The following is a 15,529-nucleotide window of genomic DNA, read 5'->3' as shown; positions in this document are numbered from 1 at the left end:
TACCACTTGTGTAACATAAGAACATATTATATAATGTTATAATAATTAGAAAATAAATATACAACATAAATTAAATCTTTTTTTTTTTTTTTTTTTTTTTTTTTTGCAGGCAGGACAGACGCGGAGGACTCTTGTTCTATGTGTGTTTGTGTACTCTGTGATCGGCTGGTCAGGTGTGGGAAGTGTTGTGTAGATCAGGAATTGGTGCTGTTCGGCCTGTTTTACGGCGGCTTTACTCTCGATAAACAGCGGGATGTTTCTGTCGGAGATCATCAGGTGAGGCTGCCGTGTTGTGTATATCATTTAAGGCTGCAGCGGCGGAGGTAAAACTGAAGGATTTACGCCTTTAAACTGCGCTGTGCTTTGTGGCAGCGCCTGATTTGCGCAGAAAATATTCACCGCTCTGTAAATCATACGCGTCGTGAAATGTGTAGGTGCAACAGACTTGTAGATTAGCGTTTTCCAGTATTACATTTTAACAGCAGTGTATCACAGCCTGTTTAAGAATTTGAGACTCCTACATGTGCCCAGGTTAACTTAAAGCGTCAATAAGAATGTTTTTGTTTTACCGCAAAGGCATTTATAAAACTAATTTTGTTATTATTATAACTGTTGTTTTTATGTTTTTTTTTATAAATACTACTACAATTTTACTTTAAGCAAACCTCACACGAGAAGAATCACATTAATGTGTAGCCTCTTATTAAATAAGTTTATGTAACTAGAGTGGGTCACCCTCATGAGGGCAGCCATGTCAGAAATAGGGTGGAGTGCAGAATCTTTGACACATCCAGGCAGCTAGCTGTCATCAAAAAATTGGGAATAGATGCAACTATACTATACATAAATACTACACAACATTTATAAAAAAAAATGTGTTCTGTATTTTTACCTTTAAATGAGCACAGTTTAGAGACATAACTAAAGTATTTAAAGTAATAAATATATTCTGCTATGAATATTCAGTACTTTGGCTGAAGTCAGAATAAGAAACTATATATAAATGAGATAAAACAGAAACGCAACAAACAAATAAAAGCTCAGAGGTTTAGTTACTGTGATTTAGTCCATGTTTTTATTTATTATTATTATTGTTATTATTATCTGTCAATTTTTCTCTTAAATTCTGCCAGTCTTTTTTTATTATTATTTTTAGATTAAATACAGGGAAGAGCACAGGAGGTTTAATCAGTAAGAATGTAGGTCACTCGTCTCAGACACTGGACACAGTGGGGAGTTTACTGACCGTGGGATAATGAAAATCTGCTCAGAAAGATGCCGCTGTGTGGGCTGCAACACTGAGGAAAGTTCAGGGGAAAAAAAATGTTTAACAACGTTTATAAAACAACTATCACCATCATGAATAACAGCCATTGCAATAAGAACAGAACCAGGCAATAACACTAGCACTAATAATGACCTGTGCACGTGTGGATGTAGATCTTTTTTGTAGATGCACGGTCATAAACATAATCTACCGCCTCTTTGTCCCCTGTTAAATGTATAATACACTGTACTTTTATTTTACTCAACCACCACCCTATTTACTGCACCGTTTTTCTCCACTCGCCCTCATTTTATCATTGCACAAGTTGTGGTCAGCAGGGGGCGCTGTACACTCACAAGCCTCTGAAGTCCATCGTTGGGTAACTACTGAAATGTATGAGTGAGGGCATATTATGGGTAAATTAGGTACAAGCTGGCTGAGCTTGATTGAAAAAAAAACTGTGAGTGTGTTTTGTTTGTTTGTTTTATTATTATTATTATTATTATTATTATTATTATTATTATATATTTATAATTTTGTCAGCTCCACTCACCACACAGGAGCACTTTGTAGTTCTACAATTACAGACAGAAGTCCCTCTCTTTCCCCCTGTTCTTCAGTGGTCAGGACCCCCACAGGGCAGGTGTGATGCGGTCGTAGATAGAGCTGTGTAGTGTGCAATAATATTACAAAAAAAAAAAAAAAATACATGATATCTATATTGTGATTATCGTGGTATTCTGACTCGTTTACGTTATGCATCGTAACATGGCGTACATTCATCACATGAGTCGTTTAGTCACAGAGACGACACGGTGGAAATTTGCTCTTCGTTCAAAGCTTTGCTCCAAAAGAGGAGTGACTTCAGTTGTGTGGAGGTGGTTTGGATATAAAATAATATCCAGTCTAAATATTTATTATACAATGTCAGAATCTTAGTAAGTTACTGTTGCTTAAAAAAAAGAATGTAGTTTAATATAATTAAAATAAAAAATATATTATTATTATTTGAATATAATTAATATCACATTTATTTCGATACAGTAGTGTGTTCTTGAAATGAATAAAATTATTTTCAGTGTTTTTTCATAGCGCCAAGAATATTGTTATCGTCAAAATACACTGAAATATTGTGATATTATTTTAGGCTCATATCGCCCGCCCCAGTGGTGGATCATCCTCAGCGCTGCAGTGACACTGACGTGGTGGAGGTGGTGTGTTAGTGTGTGTTGTGCTGGTGTAGAGTGGATCAGACACAGCAGAGTTATTTTTAAACGGAAATAAAATGTTATTGTTATATTGTTCGAGTTTGTACTCTGCTGGATACAGACGGCATGAGTCAATGGCAGGAGAGGCATGGAAAATTAACTTCTGTCTGCTTTTAATGTAAACACAGAAGAACAGCTGTTGAAATATAAGTGGAGATGAGGTCTTAAAGGGTCGCTGTATGTCAGATATCAAAACAGGTTTATCCGAGGCTGGAGGGTCAACAGATTCCAGTGTTTTAACTGCTGCGTCCTCTGCTTTTCCTTCACTAGACAGGCGCTAATGCTCATTTACACCAGAGCTGGGCTGTTTGGAGACCAAATCTATTCTGTTTGTGATGTTTCAGATTGTAAAGTAAAACCAGGTCAGCAACATAGGAACGTGTTTAGAGAGGTGGACTGAGTGAGGCTGATTACTCCACTGAAAACTCTCAAATACCTCTGAGAGAAAAAAGAACAACAGAAACATGCGGGACCTTGGAACAAACTGAAACTTATTTCCAGCTCTCTGTTATTATAAAGAGTCCTGATCCAAGGAGGACCTCAGTTTACCTCAAGAGCACGGTGTTTACAGAGAATGAATCTGTAGGGAATCTATCCACTAAACCCTAGGGCCTCTAATCCAGACGTTTGATCCAGGATCCAGGCCAGGATTTTACAATGACCAGCTGAGGGTACAACACTATACCTGGCCAGTTAGTTGCATTAGCAGTTGTCATACATGACGGCCATTTTAAAATCCCAGCCTGGAACCTGTATACAAGGTGTCGGTGTGTTCCGTAATTGTGTTTTAAAACTTTCACACCCTCTTTCATGTGTGTGCTTCCTTTACAGTCCCCCGAGGATCCAGGCAGCATTCACTAGCGCCCCCTCAGGCCTGGAGGGCTTTAAAGCCAATGCAGTTTTTCAGGAGATTGCTAAGAAGCTGCAGGAGGTGAGTGTGCCACAGCTACTGAGTCTTTCAGGGCTTTTGGTGGTTTCCCATTGGTCAAATCTTCCATGGATCTTTTCCAGGGAAATTCTGCAATAAAAGTTACATGATTTTATTTTTTTTTTTTTGAAAGCTAATTGTGTTTTAGTTTTTGAACAATGAAGACGTTCACGGTATCAGTATCTGAATATGCGAAGTGTCTTCTAGGATGTTTGTAATGTATTGTAACTACTGATATAATGTCTTAAACACAGTATTGATGTCAAGTCTCTCACCCTTTTTTCTGCTGTTTTCACTGGTTCTTCTGTGTTCTGCTGCTCTGAAGTGCAACGTGTCTGTACGGAAAATCTTCCACAGATCCCAGAATATTTCACAGATGCAATCAGGCAGCGAAACTCCCAGATCTGCTTCTGATTAAGACTCTCGTCTAGTCCCGCATCATCCCCTTTGACTTCCTGAGAGATATTGGAGGACGGTGTAATACACTACTAAGTTTGTGTTGTTATTGCGTAGTTAGAGCCATTCCCAGATGAGGAATTCTGGGTCTGAGCTGGAGTTCTCTATTAGGATAAAGAGCGCCAGATTGAGAACAACCACTTTCATTCCCTGTGGTAAACAAAAGAGTAACAAGCAAGAAACATCATGTAGAGTTTACTACCACTACTATTCCACTGGATTTGTGTGGACCTTCTGGATCGCACGGTCAGTAAGGAGTGAAAATACAATGCTTTATTCATGTTGCAAACTGCATTCTGAAATAATGCCACACCAAATTAAGTCTAAGTCTATTAAACAACGCTGGCCTCACTCATCTCAACTACTACATTTGACAGATTTTGGTGGAGTGTGTGGGTGGTATTTAGGTGAGGTAATGACATCAAGTGAATGCACAGCAGTTTTAGTTGTTAGCTTGTAGACAAACTGATATCTCAACACTTTAATGATCTCCAGATTCAGATGATCCAGTAATGGAGCAGAAAATCTGTACAGCAGACCTGGAAATCCAAATATAGGCGCAAGGATGACACCAGAATGAGGACACGAGTTCAGCAGTCTGTGGACCTATCCATGCTCTGTCTACATTTGTACTCTTCCAGTTCTGTTTTTGACAAGCTTTACTTTGAAGAGGGCACGACTGGACAACTGTAATTAAGAAAAAAAGGCAGATTTGCCCGTGAAACAGTGAATTTTTTAACTGACAAGCGCATGAGCACTGGTTTGTCACAGGGAGGCATCGTAGAGAATAGGTCAGTTATCGCCCTCCGGCTTGCTCTCCTGGAGAAAACAGCAAATATTTTTTTTTCTCTCTCAGAGCTACTTTAACCCTGTTTTAAAGTTAACACATATGACCACATTATTTTGTTTTTTCTTTTTTTTCTTGTTTCCTCTCTGTGTGAGACGGAGGCACCCTGTTTGCTGCATTAGTTTTTGAACAGAGCTAAAAAGCAAGTTCTCAGATTACCACCCAGAGCCTTAACCACATCCTCTGAGTTATCATCCAGAGGAAGGTGGACACGAAGGTGTGGCCAGACACGAAGACCAGTTCAGAATCTTTGGGTGCCTCATTAAAAAGTATCCCTTTGGTTACTATCATATACAGGGGTTGGACAATAATTTATTAGTACGGTGTAGGGCCTCCTTTTGCGGCCAATACAGCGTCAGTTCGTCTTGGGAATGACATACACAAGTCCTGCACAGTGGTCAGAGGGATTTGAAGCCATTCTTCTTGCAGGATAGTGGCAGGTCTCTACGTGATGCTGGTGGAGGAAAACGTTTCCTGACTCGCTCCTCCAAAACACCCCAAAGTGGCTCAATAATATTTAGATCTGGTGACTGTGCAGGCCATGGGAGATGTTCAACTTCACTTTCATGTTCATCAAACCAGTCTTTCACCAGTCTCGCTGTGTGTATTGGTGCGTTGTCGTCCTGATACACGGCACCGCCTTCAGGACACAGTGTTTGAACCATTGGATGCACATGGTCTTACTGGTGCAATGTGCAGTTAATGAAGATTGGCCACCAGGCTGCTCCAGTTTAGCCATGAAACCTCCCACACTACAATGACAGGGGTTTCAGTTTCATTGTCTAACCCCTGTATATAATAACACATAAAAAATAATACATACATAAACATGAATGCACATATAATTAACAATGTTGATATAAATGTTTATTATGCGAATTTTTGTTTATTTGTAATTAAATAAACATTTTTAATGAATGTAATCAGTATGAATATAATTAACATAATTAATATAATCACTATGTATCTATTATTAACCATAATAATCAAAAATACGTATCACTAATTATTATAATAGAGCATTAAATAGATTACAGAGGGGCTTGTTTGCTTCAGTGGGTTCCAAGCTTTTTTTTGCAGCAATTCTTCTGACTGCATTTAAATTGTTATGAAATGCACAGGGTTTTCTTTCCACAGAAAATTGATCAGACGAGCACGGTATGGGGTGTGATTTTCCTCAGAGGAGGAGACAGAAATACACTCACAGGGCCAGTCTGGATGGAAATAAAACACAGCGGAGCATTCATATTAATTGTGAAAAGTGCTGCCACAATGATTAGCATTAAAAATAACTGGAAATGCCACAAAGGAAAGTCTTGCACAAAATGATTTCAAATAGATGGAAAATTAAGGTAGATCGCACCTGCCTCATGAACTGTGTTTCTTGTGTGTGATGCTGAGGTGGTGGCTTGGTTTGAAGTTTGAGTGTTATATATGTGTATGATTGGCTTTATCTAGTTATGTTATGCTTAGAGTATGCAGTGACAGTCTAAATACTTACTATATGTTTAATAATACTGAAATAAGGATAAGTCTTAATAATAAGAGGGTGAAAATTAGTGGGTATTTTCAAACTGGAGTTTTTTGGTGTGTGTGTGTGTGTGTGTGTAGGAGGGGGATCAGTTTGTGAAGAAGATCGGAGGTGTGTTTGCCTTTAAAGTGAAAGATGGACCAGGAGGAAGTGAGGCCACATGGATTGTAGATGTGAAAGAGGGAATGGGCAGCGTTCACAATGACACGAGTGAGTTTGAGTTCACCAGAATCCACAACTGTCCAATATGTGTTTTAAAATAGTAAATAGTGCAGTAAAACAAATTTGTTTCATGAGTTAGTTCTCTAAAAAAAATAAATGAGCATCTCTCATCATCCCCCTCACCGCTCTTTCCTCCCTCTCTCAAACACTCTCGCTCAGCTAAGAAAACAGACTGTACTATCGCCATGTCCGACTCTGACCTGCTGGCTCTGATGACGGGGAAGATGAACCCTCAAACGGTGAGTTAATGAGCTGGTATTTCCCTTTTATGACAGGTATATTCCAAAGTGTTTGTACCTCATTGATCGCCTCAGTAAAAGAATGAGACTTTTAACAAAGACCACTGGTTGTACCTAGGTGATCCTCTTCGCAAAGGATATGGTTTAGAGCAGAGAACACTTGTTGTACCTTGGTGCAGGTCGATTAAGAATGAAGTCAAGTCAACAATATTGATTGCACCGTGATGATTTAGAGTCAAGAAAAGAAAAGTGATTGCACCTAGGTGATCTTTTCTGTAATATAATGTGACTTTGAACTAAGAATATTTGTTTTACCTAAGTGATCACCACACTCAAAGGATACATTTTAGAGCTAAGAACACTTGTTGTACTTAGGTGATCGCCTCATCTAATGGATTGGGAATGGATGATATTTTAAAAATTACTGAATACACATGACATACCCCCACAGCCGTGGTAAGGAAACATTTTTCTGCTTTTAAATCTGAAGACACAAATGCCTCTGGCCAATCTCAGCATGGTTTTAGCATGGGCTTACTGAGCTTCCTTTCCAGTGGTCAGTGATGGACATATACAACTCATAAGAAACCCCAGGACTGAGAAATGGAGTTTCAACCTCTGTAGTGGAACTGAGACCCCTGCGCCGAGGGAGTTGAGGGAACAAAAAAATAATCAGGACAGTCACGTAGAGCTTGATGCGCCTTTAGCTCCTTTGGTGGTTTGAAGCCTGTTTGAACTCTGGTCGCTGCGAGGCTTTTCCAGACGTTCTCGTTAGAAAGGAAGGTTCTCTGACATGTAAGAACTTTTAAGGCATTTTCACTTTATTCTGTGACTTATTCTGCCTCCATCCTCTCTCTGAGATGCAGAATCTAGTTAATGTATAAAATTACAATTTAACGGGTTCCTCAGGGCCTGCTAAAGATGACTCGCAGGAGGGAATACTAATGTGGCCAAACTGGGAATTTCAAAACACCTGCTTCTGTGTGATGAAATTTGAGCAGGTGTCAAATTGACTTTAAAAAATAATTGGTTTCGACTATCAAGATAAAAACAGACAGAATCTCTCAGATCAAAGGCACCTGCTTGATACGTGTTCAGTTTGCAATAGTGCCATAAGATATGAAGATATAAATTATAAATACAAGTGCAAGTTGAATTGCTTAATATTTTATAACAACATAACACCGACAACTCAGCTCTTTGTGTAATCCTAGTAATTAATATGGCTTTAAAAAATGTTCCACTCATTTTCCTGAACTGACTCTTGACCTGTTCTTTTAAATGAATCAGAGTCACATTGGACTGATTCAGTTTTGTTGTTATTGATTTGGGGAAGGGTTTAAACTCACTCTTGTAACTTTTAAGTCATTTCTTTATGTATCCATTGCCCACTGCCCTTGGGTTCAGACATGTGTCTAACAGTGGATGCAGAAGGACTGCCATATCTCAGAGCAAATTCAGTTTCATGTTCAAAACACTTTGACTGTATTGGGATTATTTACATGTTCATATGGATCTTAAAATAAAAACACAGCTTAATTTTCTCAAATCAATTTAATATTCACCAGTTCCCCTAAATAGCTCGGACTCTGTGCTGTCTAACATTTTGTTTATGTCATTAAAGCCCACTCATTGGAAAGGTTCCTCAGCTAGCTAAGAAAGTGATGCCAGAGAACCCAGGCTGAGCCGTGTCCACGTGGAAACACTAATGGAGAGGCTACAATGCTTGCTCTAGAAAGACTGGCCCTGCAGTAGAAATAGTAATACTCTCTCTCTCCATCTGTCCCACACCAGGCATTTTTCCAGGGTAAGCTGAAGATCACAGGAAACATGGGGATGGCCATGAAGCTCCAGAACCTTCAGCTGAAGCCAGGCAAAGCCAAGCTGTGAGGGTCCCAAACCCACCATGTGCCCAGGCTTTTCCCTGGGAGGCCTTCCCTGCATAATAGTATCGGTTAGTGGGACTGAGCCAGGGCTTGAGAAACTCACAACATAGCAGTACAGTGCTGAGTCAGAGACCACCCTTGAGTCCTGTCCAGTCCACAAAGCCATTAGGGGCGGGTTATATATTTTTTTAGGCCTAGGGACATTTCTTCCTTTCTCTTCAAGACGAGAACTTTAACTGCTGTTTAACTGCTGTTTGTGAGGGGCGGGCACTTTTGTTACAACACTAGATCTGTGCAGATGACATGTCTCGCATTTTTCTTTGTAATATCTTCTGTTAATAAAATAAGTTTCATAAAACCATATCCTGAAAAATAAATAACTTAATGTACTTAATGGTGGATCGAAAGGTGACCTCTGACTTTTGCACAGTGTTGTCCATTACAGTTGACTTCCTGAACTGTTTTAGATCTCAGATTATAGACTTTTTACCTCAGACTTTAGGTCAGCGCTCCTGTTTAATAAGTTAATAACAACAGGGTAGGAGTACAAGGTTTTTTCTGATTAAAAAGTAAATTAGATAAAAAGTAATAACAATGTAAGTCACATCATAATCTGTTGCCTGTATGGTGTGTGTGGGGGGCGGTGTTTCTGGTGGTCTTTACACTGGGGGGGGGGGGTGCTAAGTGGAGAGTGTAAGTGCCTGTAGATTTGCCTGATGTTTTACTGTTCTGTAGGTGCACATAATGACATTCCCAAAGTAATGGGGTTGCAGCAAGTCAGTTGATTATGAGTGACATTACCTCAGGGGACAGATCAGGAACCCCAACTCTTATATAATCTTGAGTGAAGTTGAACACTGCCCAATGCATTATCAACATGAATTATCGAATTTTAAATGATGCATGATAGTAGATGCCAGCCAGATGTGGCATTCCATTTTAGAAGTTGTACAGGCATTCCTTGATTCACTTTATCACGTGTTTACTGGGAATACATCATAGAAGCCGGTACAACATTGCGGACAGTTTTATGGAAATGGAGGCAGGCTGTTTGTATCTGCAGTCATTGGATGAAGCAAGCAACTCTGGAAGAAATCACACACACATGCGTATCCTGCAGGTCAGTGCAGCATTCTTTAGCTCCCATGGGATATGATGGCCGAAGAACCACCATGTAGACCTCACAACTTATACATGTGTGGATATTCCCAAGCCGAACCCTGAGGTAATGCCACTTCGTAATCTATTTGCATACTGTGATTCCATGACTTTAGGCATTTAAGTTGAAAATTAATATCATGGGTCATTTCTATGGAATGATACAACATCGTTTGATCTTTGAACTGGTTCCCAGACCCAGTGTGTACACCTTTTCTTCCCTCAAAGAGCGAAAATGTTTTTATTTTTTATTTTTTACTAAATAAAATAAAATGTCCTCTTTCACATTAAGAAATATGACAGCAGTCATTATTTTTATATACACTCCACACTCCTCCCAAACAAATAACCCATGGAGAGGATCCGTCTTCCACCCTCAAAGAGGGGTTGTTTCTCTTGGAGCATCTGTCATGAAACTGTCTCACACTACAGAGCAGCTGATGTTCAGGTAAATGGTTTTCTCTGAATGCTGTTTGTCACATTCTTTAAGGGAATCCCTTAGCATCATTGTTTTGACAAGACTTGAGCCATGAGTTTCAGGTCCAAATTTCACCAGAACATCCAGCCTCCACCAGCCAGAGAAATAAACAGTGTACTACCTGTTCTTCAATTTTTGGACAAATTTGGTTGTCAGAGGCAGCACCAGAGAACGCTCTGAATCCCAAAAAATAGACCCTAAAAATAAAGAGAATAAAGAGAAATGCTTTTCATTGGGAGCTTGTTTTCTGTGGCATTCAGTGCAGTGCTAATCCCTTATTCAAATGTTGCCTGTGTAAATGGAACTGGTTGGTACGGAGCTGTTATTCTGAGGTGAGTGGAGTAGATCTGGATCACATGGAGGCTCAGACTTCAGCCAAACCCACCAGCCAGCTTCCAGACTGCCACGCTTTGTTTTTCCCCTCCTAGAACACACCAGTCTGTTAACAAGCTCTGACCCACATTACAGTGCTGACTGCTCTCTCTCTCATCTCTGATTGCCGTGTTTGTTTTTTTCATACATGTCTGGTATCAGTTGCTTGGTTTTATATCTCGGGTCCAGATATTTTTGTTTGCCCATGTTTTTTTTCCCCCACCAATTTTGTTATGAAAAGCTAATCTGCATTTTGAAAAACATCACACTCTCACTTCAGTGAAAAATAAACAACAGGGAACAACAGGAGACATGGTGAATGAACATTTCGGAACACAGTGTAATGTAATTAAAATGTTTACGTGATCCTAAAACCGTTATATTACAAATCCCATGTCCATGTCTTTTGGAGCACTAAATGTGCAATAAAATGGAAATCTGTCTTTTGTTAAGTCCCATGGACTTGTCTATTGTTAAGTCCCATGAACATATTTTGAGTGTGTTCAGGCAAAATTAATACTACATTACAATTACCACTGGGTCACATCATAGTATCAATTTTTAATCATTTGTGATTTGAAGAAATTTTTTCCAGTTTTGCATGTGAAAATTTTGACCATATTTGCTGTACACAAGACTTAAACTGCTCAGTAGTAGTAGTCCCTGGTCACTGTTGTGTCTTCTACATGATGTACCATACATTTTCAATAGGAGACAGACCCTAAACAAGAGAAAGCAGTTTCAAAAGTAAATAAATAAATTAAATATTTAGTTCAAAATATTCAAAAACTTTCAAAATGACATGCTCCTCCCAATTTTCCACCATTTAACATATATCCCTGCAGCCTTAATGATAGAGAAATATATATATATAGAGAGAGAGTGAGATACAGGTTAAAGTTTTAAGGTTCTTCCTTCACTGTGGGCATCTGTATCTTAAAGTGAATTAATGGAGTGGAGCATTATTTCCATGCTGTCACACAGCAGAGGCCGGTAAACACATCTTACTATAGCATCTGTTTCAAGCCTCACAAAGCAAATTTCATACTTCACCCACCACAAATACGTCAAGTGGCATTATATTTAATTGCAAGAGTCACCTATTCTAGTTTCTAGATTGTTAATGAAAAATAAAAGTAAATAAGCAGGTTACACTCAAAGTCATTTTGTAATCTGAGATTCTTTGTTTGGAGGGTGGTCAACACATCTTTAGATCATCACTTCTTAAATACACCTAGGATCGCTGGGCGTGGGGGTGGTCTAGTGACTGTTTTTAGAAAATGTTTAGCAGTCTGTAAAAGACTACTCCAGTTCTGAGGTGCAGCTATTTAACATGGAACCGTCGTGCCCTGTGTTCTCTGCTCTTGAGTACAGACCACCCAAATTCCACAAGGATTTTATCCAAGAATTTTCTGACATTTTAATAGTTACCTTGGCTAGCGCTGACACGGTTTTGATACTTGGAGATTTTAATATTCATGTATGTTGCGATACTAAACCAGGCATGAGCATAATCTGGATCTGTTCTATCTTTTGAATTCTCCTAGTGAAATGTTAAGGCAGAATTATGTTTGTCAGTGTAAACCTCTCTCCTTCTCTTCCAAAGCCTGGCTCATCTATAAATTCCGCTCGTATTTTAACTCTGCTGGCATCTAGACAGTTTTCAGCATTCTATGCTACTGTAGCTGGCTGTTTAGTAAATCCTTTTGAAAATACTAGCCCAGATGACTTGATCAACCGTTTTAGTGTCACATGCAGTAACACTCTGTATTCAGTTTCCCTGCTCAAACCTAAAAAGACATTGCTAACTCAGCCTTGGCGAAACGGTGATATTCTAAACTGTGAAAATGGTAAAAGGATGAGCTTCGCATATCTTTTCAGATTCTATGAGAATGTCTTGTTAAATATCAGCACTCAGTGCAAGCAGCCAGAGTCCCGTATTTTTCAGACATCATTTCTAAAAACACCCACTGCTTAAAGTTTTTTTCAAAGCAATTAACACTATACAGCACTCAAGGCTAGCACAGACATTTGTGAAGACTTCAGGAGATTTTTTTATGAAGGGAATTGATCCATTTAAACAATAGCCTTTTGAGTGGCTCTGTTCTGTATTATTTTCGTCGTGCAGTTGTACAGCATCCCATAATAAAGCCAGGCCTTGATCAAACAAGCAGGCCTTGATCAAACGACTCAAAAATATCTTAGTTTATATATATTTATATATTGGATATATTGGATTCAGATTTTAGAGCTTCCCATAGTATTGTCCTCAAGGTATCAAAGGATCTGTTCTGTTGTCCAACTTGTTGGATTGTTAAGTATATAGGGTTGACATCCAGGGTATTGCACTTTTGTGTTAAGAAACATCAAAACATTATGTCTTAATTTGTCCTGAGTGGTAAGAGTAATGGGGGTTCATTAAAATGTCTGATAAATGTGTTCAAAAATGATTTAAAGTGACAGAGACCAGTGCTTATATTAAACCTTTAACAAGATCTGGTGTTTGGAAAAACTGTCCCCCTCAGACACAGAAAATAAGTCATGAGAAACATGACCTAACATGAGAAACACAAGCTCTGCTCTTGTTTCACATCTGAAAACATCCATAGATGCCTTTTTTTCAGGAAACGTAAATGTAGAGTTCGATGTGCCAATGATGAAAGGGGCAAAAGTCAGCCTCTGCAATATTATAGGGGTATGTATTGAGGTACTATTGATGTACAGATGAATATTGGAATTTTAGAGAGAGACATATGCTTCCATCAAGGTAGTGGTGGTTCACACTGGAAATGAACAAAGTGAAGGGTGCTTTCTGATTTATGAAGTGTACTGCATGTTCTGTGAAGGTTCAGGAATAAAACTAATGACATTAGCCTCTGGTCCAGCCAATGAAAGCCCTCAAAGGGGTGGGGATATTAGAGCCAGGTGTGCTGGGCTCTGAAACAGTGGCAGACGTCCAGGTGCATGGTTTGGAAGCTTCTGATTTCCAAATTCCACCACTGATCTCAGACTAATCTTAGTCATAAAAGCATCAGAACTGCTGATTCACTCCAGCTAAGTCTGTTATGGACCTGGCCTACACCGAATGACCACTTTATCATAAACCCTGCTCTTTACAAATATTCAGTAGCTCGTTGGTTGATGTTTGTGTTATTTAATACTTCTTCAACATTTTGTTTCTGACCACAGTAGGTGTGGACAATCTTCTACACTGACGTCCCTGTCAGTGGAAGAAACTGACAAAATTGGAAAGCGAATGTGTGTAGAGATGAGGGGTTGGTTCAAATAAAGTGGATATCACAATGGGGGAGTGAATATGTAAAAACAAAGCCAGCCAGACTTTATCTGTTGTGCTACTAAGCTGTTTAGCTCACTACAAGAAAAATCGAGCTTGGTTTTCTTCGTACAGATATAATGGCAATGACACGAGGAATACTTAAATAGTATTCATTTAATTAATCACAGTAGTGTACACAACTGAATCATGTCCAAGCAAGGTGATCCATTCTCAGTAATTATGATCTTGACTGTTCAAGAGCTCCTAATTAAAGTTAGCTGAAGGCTATGTTTTAATTCATTTGCATAAAGAAAATGTACTGGGTGTGTTTTGGATGAAAAACAATGACTCAGAACCAGGTAAAAAAAAAAAAACAACAGGTCACTAATTGCAGTGTTGCTTTGTTGCTGAACTGTCCTAAGTCTGGTGAAATCAGTGTTTATTTAAATAGTGTGACTATGGAGTTATTCCAAAGCATTTTGTGACTTCCTAACTCTCTTTGATGATAGAAAGCCTGTTATTTTCTGTTCATTACAAACTACAGAACAGAAGAACTGTACTGAAATGACATTCAAGCAGCAACTTGATTACACCAGAAGACTCAGTTATGACAGAGACTGACAAGATTAAATCTTAACAGTGATTTTTTTTTAACATTACAAAAGCAAACACCACATTTTATGAAGCAGAGGTAACATGCACTTGATAATGCAACAGGGCATCACTGAGAAGCAGACCTTTATTTAGCATTTATGTACCTACATTTTATATAAAGGTCTGTCTAATAAATAGGTGACTCTACACTCTCTCTGTTCTGACTTTAATAATTAGGAGATGTCATCTGTTTTGATGTAAAGCTGTGCACATGAAAATTACTCGACTGGAAGTCAGTAATACTCAGATGCATTCATGTATTTGAGTCATTATAGGGACAGACAAGCTGATTTTCAATTTTGTGAAAATATAGAGCTCATGGGTCACAGCAGTGATTCCACAAATGAAGAGAGTACGATAAATAACCTTAACAACCCTAGTCAGGTACTAACCACTGCTTGCTGTGAACATCCCATAAGACTTGCTGTTTTGGAAAAGCTCTGACCAAAGTGGAGTCACCATCAACATTTGGCTGTTGTCAAAGTCACGCAGATCTGTACTCTCGCCCAATGTCACAGTCAGAAGCCTGACCGTTAACTTGCTGCCTCATATATTCCACTCTCTCTGGAGAAGGAAGCCAAACCCAACTGGGTTATGTCATTTGGCACGGTTTGCCCTCTTGACCTTGTTTTTTGTAGTCCAACTAAGCTTGGGCTCTGGGAAATACTTCTGCTTGACCTCTTCTTTTCTCCACCTTAAATGGCGGTTGGCAAGGCTCAAGTACAGCCACATGCCGAGTGTGTCAGCTTGTTAGTTTGGACTCGACTGGAGCCAGGCTGAGATCTTTTTCCAGAGCTGAATGTTAAGCTGTCTTTTCCAAGGCAATAGTGGAAAGTTTGTTGAAAGGAAGTACGATTTTTGGCTGGACTCTCTCGTCCTCCTTCTCTCTCTCTCTCTCTCTCTCTCTCTCTCTCTCTCTCTCTCTCTCTCTCTGTTCCATCCCTTT

The 15,529-nt window shown here is 39.1% G+C and overlaps 1 protein-coding gene across 1 annotated transcript; it reads left to right on the top strand.

The window, feature by feature from the left end:
- Positions 1 to 150: 150 nt before the first annotated feature.
- scp2b (sterol carrier protein 2b) lies at positions 151 to 9,278 on the top strand. The gene is made up of 5 exons (XM_066672846.1): positions 151 to 276; positions 3,367 to 3,466; positions 6,378 to 6,507; positions 6,679 to 6,758; positions 8,553 to 9,278. Exons 1-5 carry the CDS (start codon positions 254 to 256, stop codon positions 8,646 to 8,648), a joined length of 429 nt encoding a protein of 142 aa, XP_066528943.1. The 5' UTR covers positions 151 to 253; the 3' UTR covers positions 8,649 to 9,278.
- Positions 9,279 to 15,529: the final 6,251 nt, after the last annotated feature.

This window comes from Hoplias malabaricus, chromosome 5 (genome assembly GCF_029633855.1).
Source record: "Hoplias malabaricus isolate fHopMal1 chromosome 5, fHopMal1.hap1, whole genome shotgun sequence".
Lineage (NCBI taxonomy): Eukaryota > Metazoa > Chordata > Actinopteri > Characiformes > Erythrinidae > Hoplias > Hoplias malabaricus.
This window is presented reverse-complemented; position numbering and strand designations above follow the sequence as displayed.

What these genes read in the sequence shown, in the direction of transcription:
- scp2b (XM_066672846.1), top strand. Translation starts at nt 254, where the DNA reads ATGTTTCTGTCGGAGATCATCAG. An exon ending in TTTCTGTCGGAGATCATCAG is followed by an intron (nt 277 to 3,366) that starts GTGAGGCTGCCG and finishes CTTCCTTTACAG; the next exon opens with TCCCCCGAGGATCCAGGCAG. An exon ending in GGAAGATGAACCCTCAAACG is followed by an intron (nt 6,759 to 8,552) that starts GTGAGTTAATGA and finishes GTCCCACACCAG; the next exon opens with GCATTTTTCCAGGGTAAGCT.